The sequence below is a fragment of the Caretta caretta genome, chromosome 1 (genome assembly GCF_965140235.1).
Source record: "Caretta caretta isolate rCarCar2 chromosome 1, rCarCar1.hap1, whole genome shotgun sequence".
In the NCBI taxonomy this organism is placed as follows: Eukaryota; Metazoa; Chordata; order Testudines; family Cheloniidae; genus Caretta; species Caretta caretta.
The window spans coordinates 231,511,628-231,538,185 of record NC_134206.1 but is presented as its reverse complement, the minus strand read 5'-3'; the positions used below and the strand labels follow the sequence as shown (position 1 = coordinate 231,538,185).

Genomic DNA, 26,558 nt, shown 5'->3' with positions numbered 1-26,558 from the left:
AATGGATACAACCTTGCTGCACCTGGCCTTGAATTTCTCAGGGGAAAAAAACAACCTTTACTGAGTCTTTCCCCAATTCTGATTGGAGTCACAGCCTGACAATTCACCATTCTCTGTGAAGGATGAAGTGGAAGAGGAGTCAACAGACTCAGAGTCCTAGATCTTTGACACTTTTTGTTCCCTGTTTTTGCTTTCTTTGATTTTTTAGCTTTTTTAGCTTCCTTAGAGAGCGTACACACTCCATTGCAGCTTCTGTGAGGCCTTTTGCAGCTAGCCTTGCTGAGAGCCCTAAATCCTCTCGGGAGATCTCTTTCCAAGTCCACCCCTGCTGGATCCCATTCCCCCAGGAGAGGAACAACTTCCAGACCCCTTCTGGACAAATTGGGAAGGATGGGGTGTTCCTACAACCCCTACTTCTTTTATCAGGGGACTCAGGACCCATTTTAGGACTTGTGAAGGACAGGATTTGTGACCCTGTAAGTCTGCCCTCTCTGTTCTCCAGAGGCCCCTTGGGACTTACCCCCTGAATCAGCTGACTGGGGTCCCCCTTGTCATCCTTGAAGCCTGTCCCCACTCTGCCCATAGTCTCCTAATCCATTTTTTCCCACATCAGAGTCGCAGTTGCTCCAAAGGGTATGGGATCCTACAAACCTGTGCCACCCATAGCCCCAGGACATAGACTTAGGGATATAACACTGGTGCAGTCTGAGCACAACTCACCATCTGCTGAGCCTGGAAGGGCAGTTTTACTGATGGAACACCACTTGGATGTCATTTAGTGCTTTTTAGGCTGCTCTAGCATACTTGGAAGGTCAAAAGGAGCCAGGAGGCAGGCACTGCAGCTGAGATGACGGGGGTTCCACTGCCCAGCTAAAAAAACTGGCCTGAAGGGAGAAGGGGTCATTGCTCACCACTGCCACAAGTTTTGACAAAGAGGTCCCCCCCCTCCCAGATGTGAAGGCAGGAGCTGTAAAAACTGCCATCTGCTTGCTGTGCTGCCACAGAGGCAGAGAAATGTACAGTAGGCAGGAACGGAGGGGGCATGGCCAGTCCATGCAGCTCCAAAACTCTGATTTGCTTCTGTGAGCAGCGGAGAGGAGAGCATCCCAGACATCAGGAATTGTGGGAGATGCTGGGCTGCAGAAAAGGGTGTTGTAGTGGGAACAATTGTGCTACCTTAACAACAGTATTTGCTACTGACTAACCCTTTAACCTAAGCAACATATGAAAGTTAGGGTTGCTGTGATAATTCTCCCACGAGTCCAAACTTTTTCATGTAAAATCTCAACGATAAGGTTATCTTAATGTACTTTTTGCATTTCCTGGGAGGAGGAATTATGTAAATGGGGAAGTGTGTGCATATTTCTACTTAAGCATGCAAAGTGAGATTCAAGCAAGTGCACATCCTAATATACACAAGATCACATTTATACAAACTTGTTTTAGTATACATGTAAATCAAGTAGAACTTTTAAAATTAAACCTTTATTTTTTCCAGAACAAAGGTATTTGAACTAAGAATAAAGTTTCAAAAATTTTTTCTGTATTTTTGTACCCACAAAATGATTTATAGGTGTCAATTAGGGTACCTGCCTCTCTAACAGATTCACAACCACAAATCAATTGCACATGTAAAACACCAGTGTAAACTTCACCCACAAAGACAGCCAGCCATCCTTTTGAAAATCTGGATATTATGTGGTGAAAAATATACATTTTTCATACTCAAAGTGACTGATGGAATTTTAGTCCAACTAAATTCAATTCAGGGCTCAGAATCAATACATCTTCTCAACTATCTAGTGTCACTTTTGTGATGATGTATTCTGATATGACTTCCTGGTAACTGGCATATACACAGAATTTTTAAAAGAGTACTGTCTCTCCAGTATGTGTTCAAAAGCCATCTTCAAAACGCTGATTCCTTTGCTTGGTTCTGCCTTCTGGCTCTCTTATTTCCACACATAATCATGCTGCCTCCATATTTTTGGATTATACAAACGAAGTAGCAGGATAGCAAGTACTGTTATACCATCAGCAGTTAAGAATGTGATCAGCCTCTGTTTCAAATCCCAGTGCTTAGAAGTTTATAATAAAAACCAACTAAGACAAACCCTCCACAGAAGATCTTAGAATGGAAATGAATTACAAAGTTTTAATCAGATATTTCAGCATGAGGGTTAGATACTGTACGTGCACATTAAGTGTTTTCAATTTCAAAGAGGTTTTTAATATAAATGCATACCAGCCAGTCAGATGCTAAAGAATGCTGACAAGCCATTACAATACTCCATGTTATGTATTCAATTTAACCCCTTACTGCTGATTTAAATAAACCATAATTAGTTGATTAGGACATTCCCTAAAGCAATACAGTGCTGTTAAAGAGTGCCAAAATGCAGAAGTGTGCAATATCTTGCCTCAGCCACGAAGGTAACATTTAAAATCTTGTAGCACAGGTACACTTAAAATAAATGCATATTCAAAAATACTTTTAAAACATATTAGTGGCCCCCTTAAAAATTATTAAGGTACATCAGGGAAATTGTATTCCTGTGGCAATGTGGTTAGCTACAGTAATAGTGTACTCCTTACTATGTACATTTTTAAGGCATAAATGTACATATCCCTGAATATACAGTTATACTGCATCACCTAAAAACACAAAGGGGCAAAGGTCTGATCTTTATACGACTTATAATCTTACACAGATGGATATATTTCTTCAAATAATAAAGAGTGAAAACGTCAAACTACATTTAAAATTATGATTGTGACAAGAAAATTACAGAATGAAATCTTTGAAGTATATTTTCTCAATGAATATATAAAACCTACTAGTTCTAACAGTGAGATATTTACATACATCTCTCAGAGAGAAAACAATCTTAAACATTTGATTACTGTCACCTTCTCTCCACAAGTACATTAGCTAAAACTAAAAAGTCAACCTTACCTTAACATTTTAACATTTAAATTTAACTCTTTTTAAAACTGTATATGGACATATATATCCCAGAAAAGTCAATATGCACAAAAGTAAATCTGAAAAAATGGCCAAAAATCACTAAGTTGAAGGTGATCTATAAAGGAAAGCAAGTTTCTTAAGCCTTCATGTACTCCTTTAAGTCTACAATTCACTGAATAAAGTGTTCCATAATGGAAGACATGAAAAAGGTGTATAAATAACAGTCAATAGAAATTAAAGCAGTTATGATAGTTAGGCAAATGGATATACAACAAAAGAAATAAAAAAACTGCATTAGAAGTAAACGTAACCGAAGGGAGCTTTTTCTTGGAATTATCCATTCTGAAGCCATGCATGTTTTTACATGCTGAGAAAACTTTCACTTTTAAAAACATGCATTTTGACTTTTGCAATTATAAATAAAAAAGACTTACTGTTACACCTCTGTGACAGCATTAATGAAACCAAGAAAATAAGAAAAATACGTGTCTTCAAACCAGGGCATATCTTTCAGGCAAGTATATTAAGTTCTTATTAATTCCCCCATTTACAGCAGGCTCTATTATAGAGCAACTGAAACTGGTTGTGCCAAGTTCAATTTGAAACTTCTACTAGACTTTAATTTTTAAAAGACCAACCAACCAAGATTTTAAGGACTGAGCTGAAGAGCACAGTTTATCAAGGATATTTTAGCAACGTCAAACCTTCAGATCTGCTTCTGGTTAAAATAAATAGCATGTTGATGGCTCTGAATAAGTCCACTTATCCACTCTATTGCAGAGGGCAATAAGAGCAGAAGGACAGAAAGGATTAAAACCCTAGAAATCTTGTACACAAGAGTTTTAAATTATGCACTACATTTAAAAAAGAGTACAGGTTTTTCCTCAAAACTTGTGTGAGTTGAAAGCAATGTTTACATTGTAGCTATTTTATGAAGTCCTATTGAATTTTTCCAAATTTTTAAATTAAACTCAGCAGAGATATTGTTTGGAGCCCCGTGTGAGTTAAAGTATATTCATGCTTCTCTAAATTTTGTATGCACTGCCACCTAGAGGTTACAAATCAAAGAGTAAGCATTTTAAGGAAAAAAAAACAGAAGACTTGCCTATAACTGGAGTGAGACAAGATTGCCTACAAAGATCCACATATTTGGGGCATGTGTGTGCACCCCACACTTTTTGCCACAAGTTTCTAGGGGGTTCTGGCCACGAGGGTCACATGTATGCTTCCTCACTGTTTCAAGCTCTTTGGGCCAAAGCCTCAGCCCTGTCCCTCCAATCCTTCCATTACCTAGACTCCACAGAAGTAGAAACTCAGCATGGGTCCTACAGATCTGTGAAGGCAATCATCTAAAGAACCTCATTAACAGATGTGTAGCCTGTTTTCCTTCATTAAGTACCGTCTTCACAGAGTCACACTTGGAGATTGGCAAGCAGTAATACTGGCCCTGAGGAAGAGATAACTAAATAAAAATATAATGAGTCTTCCAAATTCATTATCAAAACTAGAAGACATATACAGAGATTCATGCTTCTTAGTTATGGACAGAGCACCAGGTAGCAGCTCTATTATCTATCATAGGGATGTTTCTGAGACAAAATTCAGTAGTTGCCTTAAAGATAGTAGAATGTGCCCTAAAGCCCATGGGAGCGAAGATCCAGTGCAAGATGATGACAAGTTTGGAAACAAAGTGATAACACTGTGTGTCTGTCTTCACTAAAACGGTTAGCTCAAGTTATTACACTCAAGTTAACAAAGCTCAAGTCAGAGCTGCCACACTGTGGCATAATACTTGAGCGACACCGAGTGATTGGATTGGCATCTAACAAGTTGTGCTAACTCAAGCTTGTAGCCTGTAGCTGCATCCCCAATGCATTACTAGCTCAAGCATCAGCATTACATGAGCTTCACAACCAATACCCTCTGAAGGTATGTTTATATTGCAGCCAGTAGTAAGCCTCCCAGCCAGGGTCAGGATGGATAAAAATCAATGATTTAAAAAAAAAAAATTGGATATTTTTTATTTAAATCATATTTTTTTGACAAAATGCTTTTTGAGGAAAAAACCTATCTAAAGATAAAGATACATTATAGCTCAAAGATATCTCATTATGGAATAAGGGATTATAAATTCTAATTCCATAGTATGAGACAATATATTCATATAATGTTTAAGAAAAGTTTTGCAAATGAGTTCCAATAGTTCATGGATTAGGGACCCAATTTTATGGGATTTCAGGGGCTTCTGCACAGATTATTTAGGTTAATCTTTCTATCTACACAATTGGACTCAGTGCTCAGTCTAAAACAGGGGTGGGCAAACTACACCTTGAGGCCAGCTTTGGCCCCACGCCATTTCCAGAAGCAGCCAGCACCACGTCCCTGGAGGGAGTGAGGGGGGGAGCAGAGGGCTCCGCACGCCGTCCTCGCCTGCAGGCACTACCCCCCCTACAGCTCCCGTTGTTCAGGAATGGGGAACTGTAGCCAATGGGAGCTTCGAGGGAGATACCCGCAGGTGAGGGCAGTACAAGGAGCTCTCTGCCCCCACCTGGGGCCACAGGGACGTTGTGCCAGCTGCTTCCGGAAGCAGCACGGGGCCAGGGCAGGCAGGAAGCCTGCTTTAGCAACGCTGCGCATCACTGCCACCCGGGAGCCGCTCCAGGTAAGGGGCGCCAGGCTGGAGCCCACAGCCCAAACCCCTCCTGCACCCCGCACCCCAACCACCTGCCCTGAGCCCCCAACCTCCTGCCCTGAGCCCCCTCCTGCACTCCACACCCTTCCCTGCACCCCTGTCCTAAGTCCCCTCCAGCACTCCACACCCCTCTTCCACCCCAACCCCTTGCCCTACCCTGAGCCCCTTCCTGCACTCCAATCCCCTACCCCAGCCCTACATTCATGGTCCTGCATGCAATTTCCCCACCCAGATGTTAAGTTTGCCCACCCCGGTCTAGAAGATACTATCAGAGATGCTTAGTTTTGCAGTTCTCAAACTGTGGATTTGTGTCTCCAGAAACAACATGCTTGTTATAACAGCAAAAATGTGTGTGTGTGTTGATAGACAGACAGTATATAAAGGTAAGAAATAACAGACCTCAACGCTATTGTCCCTCTGCAAATTTGTGTACACAGAGTCAATCCCTTACCTCTCTCTAAAAGTGCAAAGTTTCAGAAAGTTCAATAATACAAGATTGTTGGGGGCGGAAAAGTTCTGGACAAGGAGAAGAAGTCTGGAGAGAAATGTGAGAAGGGAGGGACAGGCAGTAGAAACAAAAGTGAAACTGAGCAGAAAAAAACGGAGTACTTGTGGCACCTTAGAGACTAACAAATTTATTTGAGCATAAGCTTTCGTGAGCTACAGCTCACTTCATTGGATGCAGCTGTAGCTCAAGAAAGCTTATGCTCAAATAAATTTGTTAGTCTCTAAGGTGCCACAAGTATTCCTTTTCTTTTTGCAAATACAGACTAACACGGCTGCTACTCTGAAACCTGTTTGAGCAGAATATTCCAGAAGTCTTGAGGTCTTTCTGAGCGTAGCCTTCATTGATTTGAGATCTACCATACCATTCTGTTGCTAGAAGGGAAAACCTATAATGGCAGCAGGCCGTAAAAGAAACCCAGTTTGGCATTATTTTAATGAAGTTCCTCTACCTGTGGGTAAGACAGGCATGCACGTAAAATGAAAAGAGTGCAACAAAGAAATGCAAGGCCCGGTTGCCCAAAACAACCCATGAAACGTCATCATGAGAAGTGTTCCTTTTCAGGAGGAAGCTGCATTGAAGATGATGAAAGGAACATGTCTGAACATGCAAGATCTGCAGGTTGGTAAACTTTTTTATTTCATAATTCTTTCTTAAGGACTGCCTGTCTTCCTTCTGGACTATTCTTGAATTTTCATGTTTGACCAAAGAATATAGTGGTTATTCTATATACTATCACTTTAGATGCAGTTGTGATTAAAAATAAATAGCCGACACAGGCAGAACTTCCTTTTACAATTTCACCTTTAAAGTAGTACTGAGTGTCTGTGAATGCAATGAGTAATACTAAATGAGCAGTATGGTAATAATAATTAAATAACTGCATTGACTTATTTTGTTTAGGAGAATCCATCCTCAACACACGGGATTCTGAAGACTATCCACCTTCAAGATCACCATCATTTTCTATAGTTTCAGAGTTAGCTGCCAATGATAGTATTTCAATCACATCATGTATGTCACATAGCCACAGTATATCACCTTTAGCAAAAAGAAAAACAACTCCATCATCCAGAAACTGCCATAGATAAGTTTGTGATAAGAACCAGCAGATTACATAGAGAGGTAATTGATAAAAAATTGCCCGGTTTGTTTATGCAACAAACTCTCCTTTCCGTATGATTGAGAACCCACACTTAATTAACATGGTTCAGTCATTAAGACTAGGATACAGTCCATACAATAGAGCAGATGTCACAGGCAAACTGTATGGATAAAGTGTATGAAAGAGAAATTGAGCAGTGTGCAAAAGGTCTAGAGGGTGAAATTGTTAACCTGAGTCTTGATGGGTGGAGCAATGTCACAATGATCCTGTTGGATGTGCTTGTGACACAACAGAAAAAGGGAACGTTTCCCTTACAGAAATAATTGATACATCAGGAAATGCACACAGCAGAATACTTACAAGAAAAAAGTTATAACAAACTGTGAAAAAAAAATTCAAATGTCTAGTACGCAACTTGGTCACAGACAATGTTGCAAATGTAACCAAGATAAAAAGAAATTTAGAAGAGTCCCAAGCTAATAACATACGGTTGCAGTGCTCATTTGATGCACCTCCTAGCCAAAGACTTCAGTGTTCCAGAAATAAAGGCTAATGTTGTTGAAATTGCAAAATACTTCCATAACAACCACTTTGGAGCAGCTGCTCTGAAAAAAGTGGGAGGAATCAAGCTAACTCTCCCACAAGATGTGCCATGAAACTCAGTAGTGAACTGTTTTGAGCACTATATCAAGAACTGGACTAACCGCATGACAGTTTGTGAACAAAATCGTGAAAAAATAGATGGCACTTTCACAAAGTTCTCAACGCTGTGCTAAAGAGAAATGTTGAACACATGCCGAGTACCCTGAAGCCTATTTCTGTAGCCTTGAACAAAATGCAGAGAAATAGCTGTTTTATTGCTGACGCTGTTGAAATTTGGAAGGAACTGAGTGAGATCTTAAAATACAAGCATTAAAAAAAACGAATGGGACAAGCACTATCTCCAGCTCATTTTCTTGCAAATATTCTCAATACTCGGTACCAAGGTCAAACCTTAACTGCTCAAGAAGAGGAGTTGGCTAGGACATGGACATCCAGCAATCATCCCTCCACAATGCCAACTATAATAAACTTCAGAGCTAAGGGTGAACCATTCAAGAAATATGTTTGTTGATGATGTTTTAAAGAAAGTCACACCAATGAACTGGTGAAAGTCACTTAAGCACTTGGATTGAGAGACTGTTGAAGTGATAATCTCACTTTTAACAGCAGTAGCGTCTTTTGCCGGTATAGAAAGATATTTTCTTCCTTTGGACTAATTTATTCCAAACTGAGAAATCATTTGGGACCTGAAAAAGCAGGAAAGCTTTTTTTCTTTTCCAGATTATGAACAAACAGGAAAATGAAGGTGAAGATGACTGAGTTAACTGCAGAAGCCAATATTTTAAGTTTCTCATGTTCACCTGGCTGACACTGTCGATTTAATATTTTTTTTTAAATATATTTCATTTCACTATTTTACTTAAACAATTTTAACAAAAACAAACCTGATTTTAAAAAACTTGAATGTTTAACTAAATTCAAATGCTTGTTTTGTTAAAATATTCTATGTTTGCTGTTGAAAAAAAAATCCAGAATACATAACGTTGTTTTAGTTAAATAAAACAATTTAAATGTCTGTCTGGTGATGTTCTCCTCCTAGTACAGCATGACAAGAAAATCCTTCAAATATTAATGATTAACCTGTTGAATTGGAGATAGTTCACCTCCCAATGACTTCATAAATATCTGCTTCAATTACCTTTGGTAAATTAAATAACCAAAAAAAATCATTCATTTTCCTGATATAGCTGTAAAACTAATCTGAAAAGTTTTCAAAATAAATCACTTAAAAATGTATAGTGTGTACCTTCTAAAATTGAAACCTACATCGATATCTATCTCTGAGTTGTGAAGAATATGTATCAAGGTTATAACATCCAACAAGAATGCACTTTTATGAAGAAATCCATGATTAAATCAAGTCTTCCTGACTAGTGATTTAAATCAAATCCACCCCGGCCAGGGTAGATCTATGCTAGTGGTGTGAGCTGCACACTAAAAATAGCACTGTGGACATCACAGCTCCTGCAGCAACTTGGGCTAGCCTCTCGAGCTCAGACTCAGGGAGTCAAGTGGACTTGAGAGCCCAAGCCACAACAATTATACTGCTATTTTTAGTGTGCTAACTCAAGCTCCATAGATAGATAGTAGTTCCTGTCTATCTATCCACACTGGGAGGTTTGGTTCTAGCTGCACTGTAAACATACCCTGATGGGACAGCAAGCCTGAGTTTAAAGCACCACTAAACTTGAGCTAGAGATTTCTACGTGCAGATGGGAACTGGGTTAGGGATAACACTTGAGATATATCTTGGGCTACACTGCAGCAAAGACAAGCCCTATGTAAGTGGTAATTTGAATTCTGGATGACCCCCATGGGCTACAAACAACCTGGGGAACTCCCAATGGGTTTTTGAAGGAGGGCGCCCTTGGCTCCAGGAAAAGGAGGACTTCATTTTGCAACAGTACATGTTTACTGCTAAATATACAAGTCAACTGCTAAATATATTTAACTTTGTTGAGAATGACCATAAAACTAGAAATAATGAATGAAAAACATATAGCCATCTGAAATCTGCAGGAAGAAGCTACAGAGGTTTCAACTGGAAAGAACCAAGGGACAGGATGGGTACATAACTCCTTATATAGCTTTGGGTCTCAATGATCATTACCTATGGAATACACATGAGGCAACCCACAGGCAAAAGTATTTTAGAAGGTTCTGATAAAGATATAGGATGTGCCTGACACACTCGATCATGGATTTGTACAGGTAACAGTACTCAAACTATTCCTTGCTTTTAATAGAAGATGAAACAGGAAATGGTGTTTCATTGTATTTCTTCACTATTGCCAAAAAAAGTTTCTCATGTTGTTGGTATTATTTTTAAACACAGCTTTCTGCAAGTTACTTTTCAACTCATATAAGCTACATTATTTCAGTAAAATACAAACATCAACTGAAGCTTTATTTGCACCAAATAGTACTTGGTGTTATTCAAAATGTTAATAGATAAATCTAACAAAGTAACTGTTGTGTTTTATCTTGTATAAGTATGTCATAAGTAATTCATACTTACAATGGTTCTTCCCTCTCAGTTCTCTTACTGACATGTAGATCTTCCTGTTCCTTCATTTTATCTACAGCTTGTGCTTGCTTTTCAATCTCATTAAAACTCTTGCTGCTCACCTTCTGGGCTCCCAAGCCACCTTTTTTGGCACCAAGCTTTATTTTAAAAAGAAAAAAAAAAAGAAAGGCTTTATATCTATAGGTAACTATATTAACTGTCCTATGGTACTGTACCTGATTCCACAGAATCTGGTATCAGTAATAAAAATTCAGAGTGGAGAAGACCATACAATATGTTCCTAAAAGCTGCTCTCGGCCCCCCTTTGATTTTAAGGAACTTATTTAGTCTCCCAAACAGCAATTACAGCCTGGTGAACATCCTGCAGTTTGTCAGACCTTGTTACTATTGTGATAAATTCTATACTGAACACCATAAAATATAAAGGAGACTCAGTTGTTATTGGGATAGGAGCTTACATGCAATTTCCTAGCTCTCATATATTTAATTTCTCAACCTTAACATTTCATTGTTAGTTTTTGCATTAAATTTATCTGTATCCATTAAAAAAAAACCCTGAAGTACACAGGACAGAAGGCTTTTTTCTTTTTTTTTTTTTTTGGGGGGGGGGGGGAGAGAAGGTAAAGCTATTTTTAACATAAAAGTACTGTCATAAAAAGTCTTAGGCCCTGCTCATCTAATTCACTTAATGCAGATATACCTATGAGCCGAAGTACAGCTCTACTGGCTTCAATGGCGGTGCACTTGCAAATAGCGATTTGCAGGATTGGGGGCAAATGTTAAATGTAATTGAAACCATGAACATGATAAAATACATACACAAAGTAAATTCTGCTCTCGGGTATGTATACGAAATGTCTACTGAATTCAGTTAATTGCATATGTACATCCAGATTCAGTAAGTGCTCAGTATTATAGTATGAAATCAGAAAATGACTTATAGATGATAAAGTACTCCACCCTGTAATACTACTACTAGTAAACATTGAAACAAATGCATCTGAACAAGAGTTTAGAAGACCATTTTGTTTATAAGGTTGTTGGATATTTTGTCATAGTTCAGATTTTCTTATTTGTTTTAGTGATGCATATTGTTGCCGATACAAAACAGTCATTGCACAAACCACTTAGATAAAAAAATTCTGTATTGCTGCTTAAATACTTTTAAAATTCTAAAAAATGATATAGGCCAAAATATGTATTAATTACAAACTTACCCCCTTTTTCGCTTGATTTTGCTTCTTTTTTATAATGGAGGTGCCCTCTGCAAAAATTAACAACCATTACTTTGGCATATAACTTTACATTTATCCAATACTTGCAGATGCATATTTCCACAATTTAAGTCTTGAATGATAAGTTTTGCAGTTCATTCTGCTGGTTTAGAATACTGTAGTTTCTATATGAAGAAATTAGCTGTATCACTATACTTTAATGTTTGATGTATCTTGTTTTCCTGTTTGTAAGTGTTTACAATTTATGGTTAAATTTTCAAACCTGGGTGCCTAAAATCAGACTCCTAAATAGGAGCAAAGGATTTGTCAAACCAGATCAGACTCAAGGTTCACCTAGTTCAGTATCTTGTCTCTAACAGTGGCCATACATATATAACTCCTGTGGACATCACCGGGTTTTGTGGATGCTCAACCTTTCTGAAAATTAGGTGATTTATAATCTATATTTAAACACCTTTTTAAACTTACTTTTTTAGAGTGCTCATTTAACTGTTTTTATTTAAGTGCATAAATATCAATTTAGGAATCTAACTTTAGGCACCTAAGGTTTGAAAACTTCAACCACAGTGTTCATACTAAATTTTGAGGTGTGGAAATGAAGTGAAGTTACTTTGCATAACGTCCATCAAATCCCTAAAAAGTAGATTTTTGTTCATAAGACTTTAATAAAACAGAGTGAAGAAAATTTTGTACTCTTTCACAGTGACTGACACATTAAGCCAAAGCATATAACTTTCATAATAGGAAATTTCAGATTATTCTCACTATAATAACCTGAATTTCCAATGAATGTTTGTGTACACTGTGAAATTTGTTTAAGCTCTAAATTAATTGGAAGCCATCTTACATGACAGAGAATTATAGGCAACAGGTGGTCTTTCAGTGTTCAATATAAATGTAAAGGCATTTATTTTAATTCTGTGGCACATATTCCTTGAAATATGAAAAACATGTACCCTAGGCATACTACTCTTCCTTAAACTTAACTAAGTACTAACAAATAATTTCCAAGTACGAACTGAAACTCACTTTGACCAAAGACTTCAAATCTCAGTATAATAATAGTACCTTCATAATAACTTGCATTTACTATAAGGACATTGAAGCTGGAGGTGTAATTTACTGCTTGTGTAGATGTCTGAAACTCTAGGTATGCGCTCGGACCAGCTAGCCTGTCCTGCTGCTCATGCAGCCGTGGCTATGCTGCTATTTTTAGTGCACGAGTTCAATCAGAACAAGTGCAGGTATGATCTCTCTAGCTCCAGTTATACGTACCCAAAAGATTTAACTTTTGGAAGGTGTGCCATGTTTTATTACATAGTTGCTGTTTCAATGTTTTATTAGCTACAGACCTATCTCCAGCTCCAAATAATGCTGTGAAGATTTTTTTTAATGAAGTTATTTTTGCCTAGTATTTTTCTACGTATAAATCTGCAGCAGAATCTGCACCACTCAATAATGAGGACGCTCAGATATATTTGGATGGGAGGATGAATCTGCCTTTCCTATACTCTAGACTAATTTCCAATTCATAAACAAACCCAACTTTAAAGATACTAGCCTGGATCATCCCTTCCAGGGTTGGGGGAAGAGAATAGTGTTTCTGCTGGGGGGATAAGTCACAGGAACAACTCCTGTAAACGTGGCAGACTCAGTGATCCACAAGAGCCAATCCATCCACACAAAACCTAGTGCTTCCGCACTAGCTCAAGCCTCCAGCATCCTCTTCTCTCTCTCCCTGGTAGCATGGTCTATATTATCTTTTTTGCCTAAGCTACATGGGGCTGGACAATGTGTATGCCTCTGGTTGGGCCCCATTCTTCCCCAGCCCCAACCCTCTCAGCATACACTTTCTCCCCACATTCACCCCGGAAATACAGAGAGATTTTAATGGAGAGAGAGATGGGAATCGGGGGGGAGGGCGGAGAGAGACATGGGGGACGACGACACACAAAGACCTGTGTATGCAGAGTCCTCTCCATGGGTGAACCTAGGAGGAATGATTTGGGCTAGAATTTGTTTGAGTCACTTGCTCTTGTACTATAGCTTTCTACTGCAATACAAGTTTTCTGTAAATATATACTGAATGAAATTTTCCATTTCAAGACGGTCCATTTCAACTAGTAACTTTTCTGTTATTACTGACTTATTTAGCTTTTAAATTCCTTGGTACAAGGACTATGTCTTTATACTTGTGAAGTGCCATGTAAATATAGTATTAAAAATTTTATATAATAATAATTGCTCTACTCTTGACATCAGAATGCCATTTTCACTCAGTATGAAGGGACAGACACGTTCCCCTATGTGAATACCATCATTTTTATAATGACATACTAAAATCATCATAAAAACTATAATATATTTCTGAGAATATTTTCTTCCATTTCTGAAAAACTGAATTTCTTATGTTTACCTCAAGTAATTACCCTACAACTATTTCATTTATGCTGTAAGATACAGCTCTGCAATGTTGCTTAAATTATGAACTCTACTTGATAAAAATGTATATTACTTTTTCTGCAATAAATTAGAAAATTATTTTAAACTAAAAATTATTGCTGGAAAGAGAGCAAAAATTATGTTCAAGACAGACAGACAAACAAGCCTATTAGTGAAACATCTGTTTGCTTAATGTAAATAGCAGGCCATGAATCACAGTACAATGCTCTATTCCACCTGTGTGCTTAAGTGTGGAACCTGAAGCAGCCCAACAGGAGGTCTAAAACATTAATGATCACCTTTGTTAGGTGCGATGCCTGCAGCATTTAAATTCAGCAACTCGGCTAAAATGAGAAATAAAAACAAAAAGCACTGAGTAAAAATCACTTTTTAAGTGTCATACATTGTTTAACAGAAACAGCTGTATTAACATGTTATATTACAAGTTAATCTGTTTCAGTAGCCCATGTGCATAAATATTAAAATAAGACTTGCACATTTCTTCCCAACCCAACATTTTCTTTAACAACATGTACTGGAATAAAATATATTGTTCATCTATCTGTTTAGGGCCATTACCTAATGCAGCTTTTGGTGAGACACTAAGGCAATCAACACTTGGTCCGTGGTCTGGTTCACCTAAAAATGTAAAAAAAATTGAGAACAAGAGAAGTATGTTTATTAGGATGTTTTGAACAGCTCGTGTATTCAGAAAAGATTTTTTTTTAAGGTAACTTCCCTGCCCACATTCTTAAACCTGGTTCTCCCTTCATTTCCCTGCAATTTTCTGTATTTGCACAGAGCCATGATAGTGCTTGATGCGCAGTTAAATTTACATTTCTCCTGTAGTAACATTACCAGTGACTCACAAAACAGCAGGTAGAAGGGACATTTCAGTGATATTGAGATAATCTGTATGTGATTGTAACTGCTCAAAATTCCAGTGTCTGTCTTGGACTACAAAACCTGAAAACTAGAAGTCTGAAATATGTTTGGAAGATACAGAAGTAAAAATTAGCAAATTCCAGGGACCAGAGGTTGAAAATTTTGGCTCACGTGTGTTATCGCAAGGATGTAACCAAATATGGGAAAACCAGAATGATACAATCAGGAAAAATGCATTTGAACAGAATTGATTTTAAAAACCTATTTAAAACTGGTTCAAGTTAACATGTTTTTCTTGGGCAGCAGGACATGGCATAACAATCCCTTCCCTGTTTACAGCTCTTAGTAGGAAAACAGAAAATGTAATGGCTGGTTCACATAGACCAGACAAACTGAGTTAGCCTGAGCCACTCCTAAATCATATTTAAAGCCAGTTCTGCTAACAAGGTTTAGTTCTCAATATAAATAGTGCTTAAGTCTCTGGCTGAGTTTCAGGTCATTGTCTGCATTCTTAAAATACAGAATTCAGATTTGTAATGGTACAGAACAAAAATCAATATACTTTTTATTTACATAAGCAGAATAGTTTTGTGAATCCACATACAAAACTATACTGGAAAAAAAAATCTATCCATATATTTCACTTAACAAATGTGAAGTAAAATAAAATCTTAGACAATTAGGGTCTGCTACTTGATTTATGATAAAAAGCCCTCGAGTATCCTAGCAACATCAAATTTTAATCTACTAGTAGCCTATGAACTGCTAACTAATAATAAAATATCTTTAAATGTTTAAATACATTATTAAAATGACTTTCTGGTGTAAGACTTACATTATGATTTCAGTAATTCCCAACCTGACCAAGTCTAATGGATCAAAGAGTAAAATCTGGCCCAAGGAGTTTCAAATTAAATTTAAGTGCCTCTAACACTGTACAGTCCTGTACAGCACAGCATGACTCCTCTACACAGTGTTCCCTACCTACCCAAAGGCTTCTTAAATTATTTCCAGCAGAACACAATTACATGGTGAGTAGCTGTTACTGTTATAATAAGTAGCATTAGAAACTAAAATCAACACAGAGGTAAACTTAGTTTATTGTTAATGGAGGATGAACCATACCTTCATTAGATTCTGGAATGATTTCTGAAGAATCCTCCTTTTGAAAAACTGGCTCCGATGATGCCCATTCTGTGCTACTCACCTGCAAGAGGAAAAGGAAGTTACTAAATAAAAATGTACAGAAAATAAAATGCATTAAGTAAAATACAAATAGTATCTGCATTGACTAAGTAAGGCAGTGACTGATCTTAGCACTTTCAGTACGACACATTTTGGGGTAACTGTTGGATTTGATTTCTCATATCGTCGCTACAGTTTTTGTTTAAAAAATTGCCCTCAATTAGTAATTGTTTTTTTTTTTGTTAAATAGGTACAACCATAATATGCAAGCCACATAGGGGAGCAATTAAATTTACCAGAAACAGCTGCTTCTAATGAAGATAAACACTAATGGCCTGATTTTTCCGTAAGGTGCTGGGCATCTGCAATCTCCCATTTATTTCAAAGGGATGGGGGGGGGGAGGTGAGGGGGCTCAGCACTTAAAGATTAGGGTATAATTGTTTTATTATATTTTACAGTACGTCTGTCGTTATTCCACACTGGTTATTCCATTTTGACCAAGATTATATGCTACAGAAAAGCTGCACAGTTTATTTACTGCTCTACTCCCAAACTCTTCCCTTCTCTGTAGTCTTGCATCTCAAACTCTCTTAATGTTTCATTTTGGACATTGAGCTGCCATCTCATCTTTTCCTGGCAACACTCTCTTCTTCTTCGTGATAGAAAATTTCACTATCCTACCCACCAGCAAGGCTTGCAACTTTGGCATAATTTATTATGCTCTCTCCCCAAAATGCACCTGTCACCAACTCCTGCTTTTTCTTCCTTTACAATTCAAATTAATGCTTTCCTACAACCCTATTGTCAAATCGTTGTCAATGCCCTGATTATCTCTTGCAAGGACTACTGCCAACCTGCTCCTCTCTGGAGTCCCTCCTTTACAGGCCATCCAAAAACATTCTTTGAAAAGCATCTCTTTCTCCTGTTCAGACCATGTCACTTCTCTATTTAAATTATTTTACTGGCTTCCACGTCAAATTCCAGGTTCTGGTCCTAAGCTTCAAGGATCTCTACAACTCTACTTCATTTCTTGCTCTCTTCTTTGGTTCTGCCCAAGTATTCCTTAGCCCCTTTCTTCCACTCTTGTTTTCACATCATCTTCCATGATAACTTTTATGCTTAGAATTCTTCCACTTATTTTGCAGCCCCAGGAAGTCTTGTCACTAAGATACTGAATCAGAATTCAGGATAGCTAGGTTAAATTCTTGGCTTTGCCACAGAATTCCTGGGTGGTGTTGGGAAAGCAACTTAAACTCTGCCCTAGTTCTCCATCTATGAAATGAGGATATACTTCCCTACCTCTCAGAGATATTATAAAGGATAAATGTATTAATGTTTGTGAGACACTCAGGTACTAATGGTGATAAGAACCACAAAATCATGCAGCCAAATACATTTGAATCCCGTCTTAAAAAATTCACAATTTCTGCAAAGCCTTATAAATACAGTAAGAATTAATTTAAAAAATAATTTCAAGTGAAAACTGAGAAAAAATGTAAAAGAATTGCTTTTCATTGAAACTGCACTCTAAGAGCAGTACTGCCCCATTCCTAAGGTTACGATTTAGTCTCAGATATTTTTAGTAAAAGTCACGGTCATGTCATGGGCAATAAAACAAAAAATCATGGCCCATAACCTGTCCATGACTTATACTAAAAATACCTGTGATTAAATCTTGGGGGAGTGACTGGGAGGAAGGGGGGGCGGTGCTGCTGGGGTGGGATTGGCCAGGGCCAGCGGCAACAGCTTCTGGGGGCCGGAGCAGTGGCTGGTGTGGCTGTCCCTGGGGGGCCACCTGAGCAGCTGGCCCCGCAGTCAGCTGCTTGGGCAGCCCTGGGATCAGGCACACAGGCCCCTGCAGAAGTCACAGTGGTCGCGGAAAGTCACGGAATCAGCGACCTCCGTGATAGACACTGAGCCCTACCCATTACTAACTGCTGACATCTCCCTCTCCTTAAATTCCCCCCAAAATTATACCCAGTGTAGTCTTGTCATTTTCATTGTCATTTTTTAGCTAATGTAGCTAGTAAGCACCCGAGGGTAACTTTTTATTTGCCTGTAAAGCACTGTGCACGCTATTATACTATAACAACTTTAATACCAACGTTAGTAAACTGATAAGGAATGGGTATTTTGCATACCAAGGGCTAGCCTGTCAATACAGAATCACAGAAATATAGGACTGGAAGAACCCTTGGCAGGTCATCTAGTCCAGTCCCCTGCACTGATCTATTCCTAAAAACTTCCAGTGACGGAGATTTCACAACCTCACTAGGTAATTTGTGCCAGTGCCCTTACAGTTAGGAATTGTTTCCTAATGTCTAGCCTAAATCTCCTTTGCTGCAAGTGAAGCCCATTACTTCTTGTCCTGTCCTCAGTCGATAAGGAGAACTTATCACCCTCCTCTTAATAACCAACTTCTATGTATTTGAAGACTGCTACCACATCCCTACACTCAGTCTTTTCTTCTCCAGACAAACCAAACCAAATTGTTTTCAATCTTTCCTCGTATATCATGTTGTCTAGACCTTTAATCATTCTTGTTGCTCTCCTCTGGACTTTCCCCAAATTTGTCCACATCTTTCCCAAAGTGTTGTGCCCAGAGCTGGAGTAAAACTCCAGGTGAGGCCTTATCAGGGCTGAGCAGAGTGAAAGAATTACTTCTCGGGTCTTGCTTCCAACACTTCTGCTAATAGGTCCCAGAATGATGTTCGCTTTTCTTGCAACAGTATTACCTTGTTGACTCATACTTAGTTTGTGATCCACTATAACCTCCAGGTCATTTCTGCCTTTCCTAGCCAGTCATTTCCCATTTTGTATTTGTGCAATTAATTATTCCTTCCTAAGTATAGTACTTTGTATTTGTCCTTATTGAATTTAATCCTATTTATTTCAGATCATTTCTCCAGTTTGTCAAGATCATTTTGAATTCTAATCTTGTCCTCCAAAATGCTTGCAACCCCTCCCAGCTTGATATCCTCTGCAAACTTTATAAATGTACTCTCTATGCCATTATCCAAATCATTTTTGAAGATATTGAATAGAACTGAACCCAGGATAGATCCCTGCAGGACCCCACTCTACATGACCTTCCAGCTTGACTGTGAACCACTGATAACTGCTCTCTGAGTACCCTTATCCAACCACCTTATAGAAGGTTCATGTAGGCTATACTTCTCTAATTTGTTTATAAGAAGATCATGTAGGACAATATCAAAAACCTTACTAAAGTTGAGATATCACACCCATTGCTTCTTCTTATCCTACCCACAAGGTTTGTTACCCTGTCAAAGAATGATATTAGGCTGGTCTGACATGATTTGTTCTGACAAGTCCATGTTGACTGTTAATTATGACCTTATTTTCTTCTAGGTTTTTACAAACTCATTATTTGCTCCATTATCTTGCCATACAGAAGTCAAGCTGATGTCTATAATTTCCTGGTTTGTCCTTATCCTTTTTATAGCTAGGTACTATATTTGCCCCTTTCCAGTCCTCTGGAATCTCTCTGATCTTCTACAAGTTCTCTGATGGCTCAGAGTTCTCCTCAGCCAGTTCCTTAAGTATTCGAGGATGTATTTCATCAGGCCTTGCTGACTTGAGCACATCTAACTTGTTTAAATGATTCTTAAGTTGTTCTTTTCCTGTTTTAGCCTGAGATCCTACCCCACTTACACTGATATTTGCTATGGTAGTCATCCAGTCACTGCTAACTTTTCTGTGGAAAACTGAAACTGACCATTGCTGTGTTTCTCTTATCATCTTTCTCTCCCCATTGAGAAATATGCTTGAACCTTCTGAAAGGTTTTTTGTCTCTTTGGGCATTCTACTATGGCAATACTTGATGTCGTTTGTAATAATATCAAATTACTACAAATTTAAGATCATAGCTGCTAAAACTGCTTTCTAGTCCAGGCATCTGGATTTTTCTGTTACCATACTGCCCACGCTACTGAAGCTGTAACAACTGAACTGAATGTTGCCTCTATCACTTCTATGTGAAACTGTAGAAAGGTGCATCGGGCACAGAGGAAGTGAGGCAGACTAAGATTCAGCTGAAAACTGAACTAAAATTAAAAGAGAATAGTGACAGCATGAAGTACTCAGAGTAACAGCCGTGTTAGTCTGTATTCGCAAAAAGAAAAGGAGTACTTGTGGCACCTTAAAGACTAACCAATTTATTTGAGCACAAGCTTTCGTGAGCTACAGCTCACTTCATCGGATGCATACTGTGGAAAGTTTAGAAGATCTTATTATATACACACAAAGCATGAAAAAATACCTCCTCCCACCCCACTCTCCTGCTGGTAATAGCTTATCTAAAGTGATCACTCTCCTTACAATGTGTATGATAATCAAGGTGGGCCATTTCCAGCACAAATCCAGGTTTTCTCCCCGCCCACCCCCCCCACACAAACTCACTCTCCTGCTTTGTGTGTGGGGGGGGAGGGGGGGGGAGAAAACCTAGATTTGTGCTGGAAATGGCCCACCTTGATTATCATACACATTGTAAGGAGAGTGATCACTTTAGATAAGCTATTACCAGCAGGAGAGTGGGGTGGGAGGAGGTATTTTTTCATGCTTTGGTATGTATATAATAAGATCTTCTAAACTTTCCACAGTATGCATCCGATGAAGTGAGCTGTAGCTCACGAAAGCTTATGCTCAAATAAATTGGTTAGTCTTTAAGGTGCCACAAGTACTCCTTTTCTTTTAGTGTGAAGTACAATACTTTAGCTCTTATAAAGATCAAATAAGTATTCTGGAGATTCTATTTTTTCAGGAAAATTTCCACTTCTAAATATTTGCTAGGAGCTATTGCGCTCTTATTGATTTACCATAAATTTATGGGAAATTTAATCAGTTATAATGTTTTGATCTCATCTGACAAATTTACTGTGACTAAAAGTACAGCATCTATGGATCACAAAATAAATAGGAAAGTAGCTTCAACCCAAACTGTTGTCAGACTAGCATCCTTCCTATAAAAGAGTTGTATTTCACATATTAGTGTCTAACTATCACAAAGTATACATTTAACAACACTGAGACAATAAGCAATTGAAAAGACTAATGTAAGAATTATGTACAGCATATTCCATACCTTCAGAGAAGCATGTGATGCAAAAAAATCCTCCTCTTTGTGTTGGGGTGACACAGGCGGAATTCCACAGCCATCTATCCACAACTAGAAAAAAAAATTATATGATAAGAACTTCAGTTTCCATCTGACATTACACAAATATATTTAAAATTTCTTCCAAATATACAGGACAAAAATGAAACTTTTTTTTAAAACTGGGACTTAAATTGATCTTAGGCACACGGACAATGCGAGATTCATGACACAGCCTTTTATCCCAAAGGCAACATTTCATTTTCCACATTGTCTGCTGTCCCACTCCAATAACTGTCCAAGGCTGGTTCTCTTTTCCTACCCGTTACCTTATATCATAGAACACCAGGGTTGGAAGGGACGTCAGGAGGTCATCTAGTCCAATCCCCTGCTCAAAGCAGGACCTATCCTCAATTTTTGCCCCGGATCCCTAAATGGCCCCCTCAAGGATTGAACTCACTACCCTGGGTTTAGCAGGCCAATGCGCAAACCATTGAGCTATCCCTTCCCCAAAACTGTGCATATTCTCTTCAAATTGAGGAAGGAGCGGACAGGGTAATAAACTTACACTTTTGACTGGGGCAGGACGATACAGTCCTGGGACCCTAGGCTGGGGAGATGGATGGGACTGGCTGGAGCCACTCTATTGCTGGTGCATGAGTGGCTAATCATAGAATATCAGGGTTGGAAGGGACCTTAGGAGGTCATCTAGTCCAACCCCCTGCTCAAAGCAGGACCAATCCCCAATTTTTGCCCCAGATCCCTAAATGGCCCCCTCAAGGATTGAACTCACAACCCTGGGTTTAGCAGGCCAATGCTCAAACCACTGAGCTATCCCCTGAACCTTTTTAATAAAAACAAGAATTGAAAAAATGGTCTTTTAAGTGTTGATACAGTGCTTTCAAAACCTAATGTGCTAATTATAATGTAATGAAAGTGTAGCATTTGACTGAGATGAACAAACATACTTTGAACTAAATAATAAAAATAGGTTCTAGAGTTTCAACAATTTGTTCATATTCAACATACCTTACATCACATACCTATTATATATGCCATACACTTCTGCATAATTATATGTACAATTTTAAACTGAATTGTTCAAAGGTTCAGAGATACATTGTTTTCCTTAAAGAATTCAGAATCCCAAAAAATTATTTATCATTGTGCAGGTGTAGCTATGCTATATGCAATTTTAAAAAGCCACCAAGTACCTTAAGTAGCAATCTAAGATGATTACAGGAAAGCATAAGGTAATGTTTAAGAAATAACTTTCAGGCTGGATACCTACTGATTTTCCCAAATAAATACATGGGGAGGGAGGTGGTGGTTGTTGTCTTTTAAGCCCACTTGATTTTTAAATGAATCTTTCTTTTCCCACTGTGAAAAGCAGTTTCCCTCCAGACTGTTGAATTCCTCCTGGGGAAAATGCCTCTCTACGACCTTTGTGGGCAACAGTTCAAACAACATTTAAACAGCCCTGGAGCTTGATGCAATAAGATAAACTCACTATTTTTTTCCAAATCTCACACAGCTATCTACATTTCCCTCCCTAATATTCCTATTCTGAATCAGAGTATAACAATCAAAACACAAGACAACTGCAAAAAGCCTTCCAAACTTTCTCAATATGGCTTAGCCCTACTTTGAAGGAATCGTCCCACTCACTCCCAAGAACAAGAGGGTGCCAAAGTTTCCATCACATTTAAGGGCTCAATTGGCACGGTTCTGATATTTAACTCCCCACTGATTTTGAAAGAAGGCTGAAGGCTTTTGGCACATTGCAGGACCTTGCAAGTCAGGACTTTAAACCTTTGCCTGCACCCTGGGACAATTGATAAGAAAGTCATTTCTCATGGCAGTTTGAATTTTGTGGACTAGAAAACTAAAACTAGCAGTCTATTCCATAAAGGTCACAGAATAATAAGTTAATAACTTTACTCCTATACTAGCTTAGGCAGGATTTGAACAAGTGACCCAGAGAAAGAAAGTCCCCATATCATTACCAAAGCCAAAATGTATTTTTTTAAGTATGCATTCCATAACCCTTGTTGACCATCCCTTTTTGTACTATTTTCACCTGCTCTATTAACTGATAAGGGTTCAACTCCAGAAGAAGCAACAGACATACACTTTACAAAAAAAATACTGGCACTTTTCCCATTAAAGTTACATAAATTCATAAATGTGCTACTTCGTAACTACAATAATTGTAATTAAAAACAATAAAAATTACATCTTTTTAATGAAATCTGTAAGGTTTTTTCTAGCATTGATAACTATTAACACGGTAGTTAGTACTCATCTAATTAATCCAAAACTGTGGGACAATATTAGCTCACACTTGACTTTTTAGCATTTCCATCCCTCCCCAACTAACAAGATTAGTTTCAGTACTTCATCTCCTAGCCCCACAGATTCATTGCAATTTGTATTTACTTAGCTACAAAAACAAACACCACTTTTCACATTACATTTTGGCTACTGTTTAGAAATCTAAAATTACTTTGGAGCCAGAAAATCAATTATTTTATATTAAAATGAATGATCTAATGCATTACTTACATCAGTACCATGCCTCCTTGTTGCTTGTGTTGCAAGATATTTAATCTTTTCCCTGTAAAGTTGCGCACCACGACTATTGTACTTGGCATTGGTGTCATTTGTTATACACCCATGTTGTTGAAAAAATGCAGACTATAAAAATAAACAAAAACATGCATATTATGAGAAACAGAATTAAATATTTGTGGGACAGAACGAGGTAATTTTAAATGGTTAGATTCCAAATAATTTTATTTTAAAAATTATTGAAATTATTTATATCTTTTATTGGACCAGCTTCTGTTGGTAAGAGACAACAGAAGTTGGTCCAATAAAAGATATTACCTCACCCACTTTGATTCTCTAATATCTTGGGACCAACATGGCTACAACATCACTACATACAAAAATATTTAGTTCAAAGAAACAAGAAATTATAAGCCAGCTCTCATTACTTATTTCTTTTATTGCCAAATCATGGAAAACCAAAAATCAAAACATGGAATTATTGATAAAGGCTATTCATGAGATTAAAATGGAGTCACATCCCCATAGATAGACATAAGATTTGTAAAAGAACTCCTACAGAACACTAGGATTAAAAACCAAGCAACGTAATGGCAGTTATTAACCATGGCTATTTTATTATTAAAAAATAGAAAAGAAAATATTAAACAAAACAACCCAAATGATCAGAGATTTTAACCAAAGTAACCACTTTCTCTATGTCTCTCTGTGGAGAGCTTTTAGCAGAGATTACACCTTTGACAATACTATCTGTGGAGTATTCTTCATTTAGTTAATTAAGACCAAGGTATATTGTTTCCCAAAATTATTGTGAAACCAGACTTAGTATCTTAGATGCTTAAAAACTATTTGTATAAGGACATAATTGGTTTAAGGGAAGGTTGTCTAGGTTTTATTAATAGCCAGCAAGCTTATAGATGGGCAAAGCAAACAATCTCAATTAAATCCTATGAAACCAAAAGAAATATTGAAATTTGTTACTTTAAGCACCTGTCTTGAGACAGGTCAATTACAAATATTAAGAATCTCAAATCCAGTTAAATCCTACTATTTCTCTGTTTACCAGTGTTAGACTGGTCCTTCTCTCCAGGAACACATAAGAACGGTCATACTGGGTCAGACCAAAGGTCCATCCAGCCCAGTATCCTGTCTACCAACAATGGCCAATGCCAGGAGCCCCAGAGGGAGTGAATCTAACGGGTAATGATCAAGTGATCTCTCTCTTGCCATCCATCTCCACCCTCTGACAAACAGAGGTAGGGACATCATTCCTTACCCGTCCTGGCTAATACCCATTAATGGACTTAACTGGATAAATTCATGGAGGTTCTCTTTTCAACCCTGTTATAGTCCTAGCCTTCACAACCTCCTCAGGCAAGGAGTTCCACAGGCTGACTGTGCGCTGAGTTAGACATAGTCTAACCATTAGGTGATTAACAGGAGAAAATGTTAGTATCTTGAGTTACAATAGCATTTCCATAGCCCAATAAAATCATTACAAGAATTTCAAATATAATCCCTTTGCAGTGTTTTTTTATTAACTTCTCACCAATCCACATTGAAGTCTTGGGTAGGTTTTCCTTGGGTATGGTTTCTTCTTGAGTCTTTTCTGTTCTTAGCTGTCTGTAGTAGCTTGCTTGTAGAGACGGACAGGATGAGTTGTGGAATGCTTGCCGTTTAAGCAGGGTAGCAGTATGTGTGAGATGGAGGAGGTGCTCACTTCACAGTTTTATACCCTTTCCTTCCTATTTTCATGAAAATTATGGGAAAACATCTCTTTCATGCATGTTTAGATTCAGAGTTGGTTGCTGTCATTCTTTCACTGGCTCAGTACTTTCCTGAGCTGTCCTTAAGAGCCTCTTCATCTTATGAAGATGTAGTTTGTTAATGATATATGCATTACAATTATAATTCTTTCTTGACAGTTGTATCTCTTTTGTCTTTGGGGCAGGAGGGTCTCACAACATCTTTGAAGTTAGAATTTTAACTCTTCCTTTTTGTTCAATCCATTTTCTGGAGCTAGCACTTCAATTTTATTACAGTTCAACAGAAAATACAATGCTTTCAGAAAGCCCAAACTCTCCTGTTCTTTTATATAAATTTTTTTTGTTTCAAAATAGTTTTTTGAAATTAGTAATTATTTATGTAAAGTCTTTCTAAGAGAGTTATTTAAACAAGTTGTTGATTCTTTGTAACAATTTTTGAAGATTTATTCTTGTCTTCCTGAGTTGCATGAGGGAGTTGCTTGAGCATTACTACTAATTAATTAATTCCCTGTTAATATAAACATTCTATTCTTAAATGATTTCTTACATTAGTAATTAGTTTAGTAAAATCGTTAATTCTATGTTGATATTTAAAGCATGTTACCATTTATAGCAAGGATATTAAGAAATTACATTAGACACTGGCATATTTGCAAGTATTTTAACTAAACAAAACAATCTGCCACTGCAACATTTAAGAAATAAACATAGGCCTAATCTACACTACACAGTTAGATCAATGTAAGCTGCCTTATGTCAACCTAAAAATGCCTGTATCTACACGACCAGGTCTCTTCTGCCGACGTAACTCACCTGGTACGTCAACTTAATTATTCCATCTCCACAAGAGGCGTAGTGCTTAATTCAATATAGATCGACATGGTGGCAATATAGGCACTGCGTTGCTTACATTGACTTAACTGGCCTCCAGAAGATGTCCCACAATGCTCCGCTGTG

At 37.9% G+C, this 26,558-nt stretch overlaps 1 protein-coding gene across 2 annotated transcripts in view; it reads right to left on the bottom strand.

Annotated features, from left to right (window-relative positions):
* ARFGAP3 (ARF GTPase activating protein 3) overlaps positions 1-26,558 on the bottom strand; it is an 80,159-nt gene that overhangs the window by 37,401 nt on the left and 16,200 nt on the right. The window contains exons 4-10 of one of the 2 annotated variants that reach the window (XM_048825673.2): positions 23,830-23,961; positions 21,253-21,336; positions 16,088-16,169; positions 14,657-14,716; positions 14,377-14,421; positions 11,618-11,664; positions 10,392-10,537 (exon numbers count right to left, since the gene is read on the bottom strand). In XM_048825673.2, coding sequence (XP_048681630.1) covers positions 10,392-10,537; positions 11,618-11,664; positions 14,377-14,421; positions 14,657-14,716; positions 16,088-16,169; positions 21,253-21,336; positions 23,830-23,961 — 596 coding nt within the window. The remainder of the gene's footprint in view (positions 1-10,391; positions 10,538-11,617; positions 11,665-14,376; positions 14,422-14,656; positions 14,717-16,087; positions 16,170-21,252; positions 21,337-23,829; positions 23,962-26,558) is intronic. The other variant, XM_048825683.2, reaches the window with a different exon arrangement.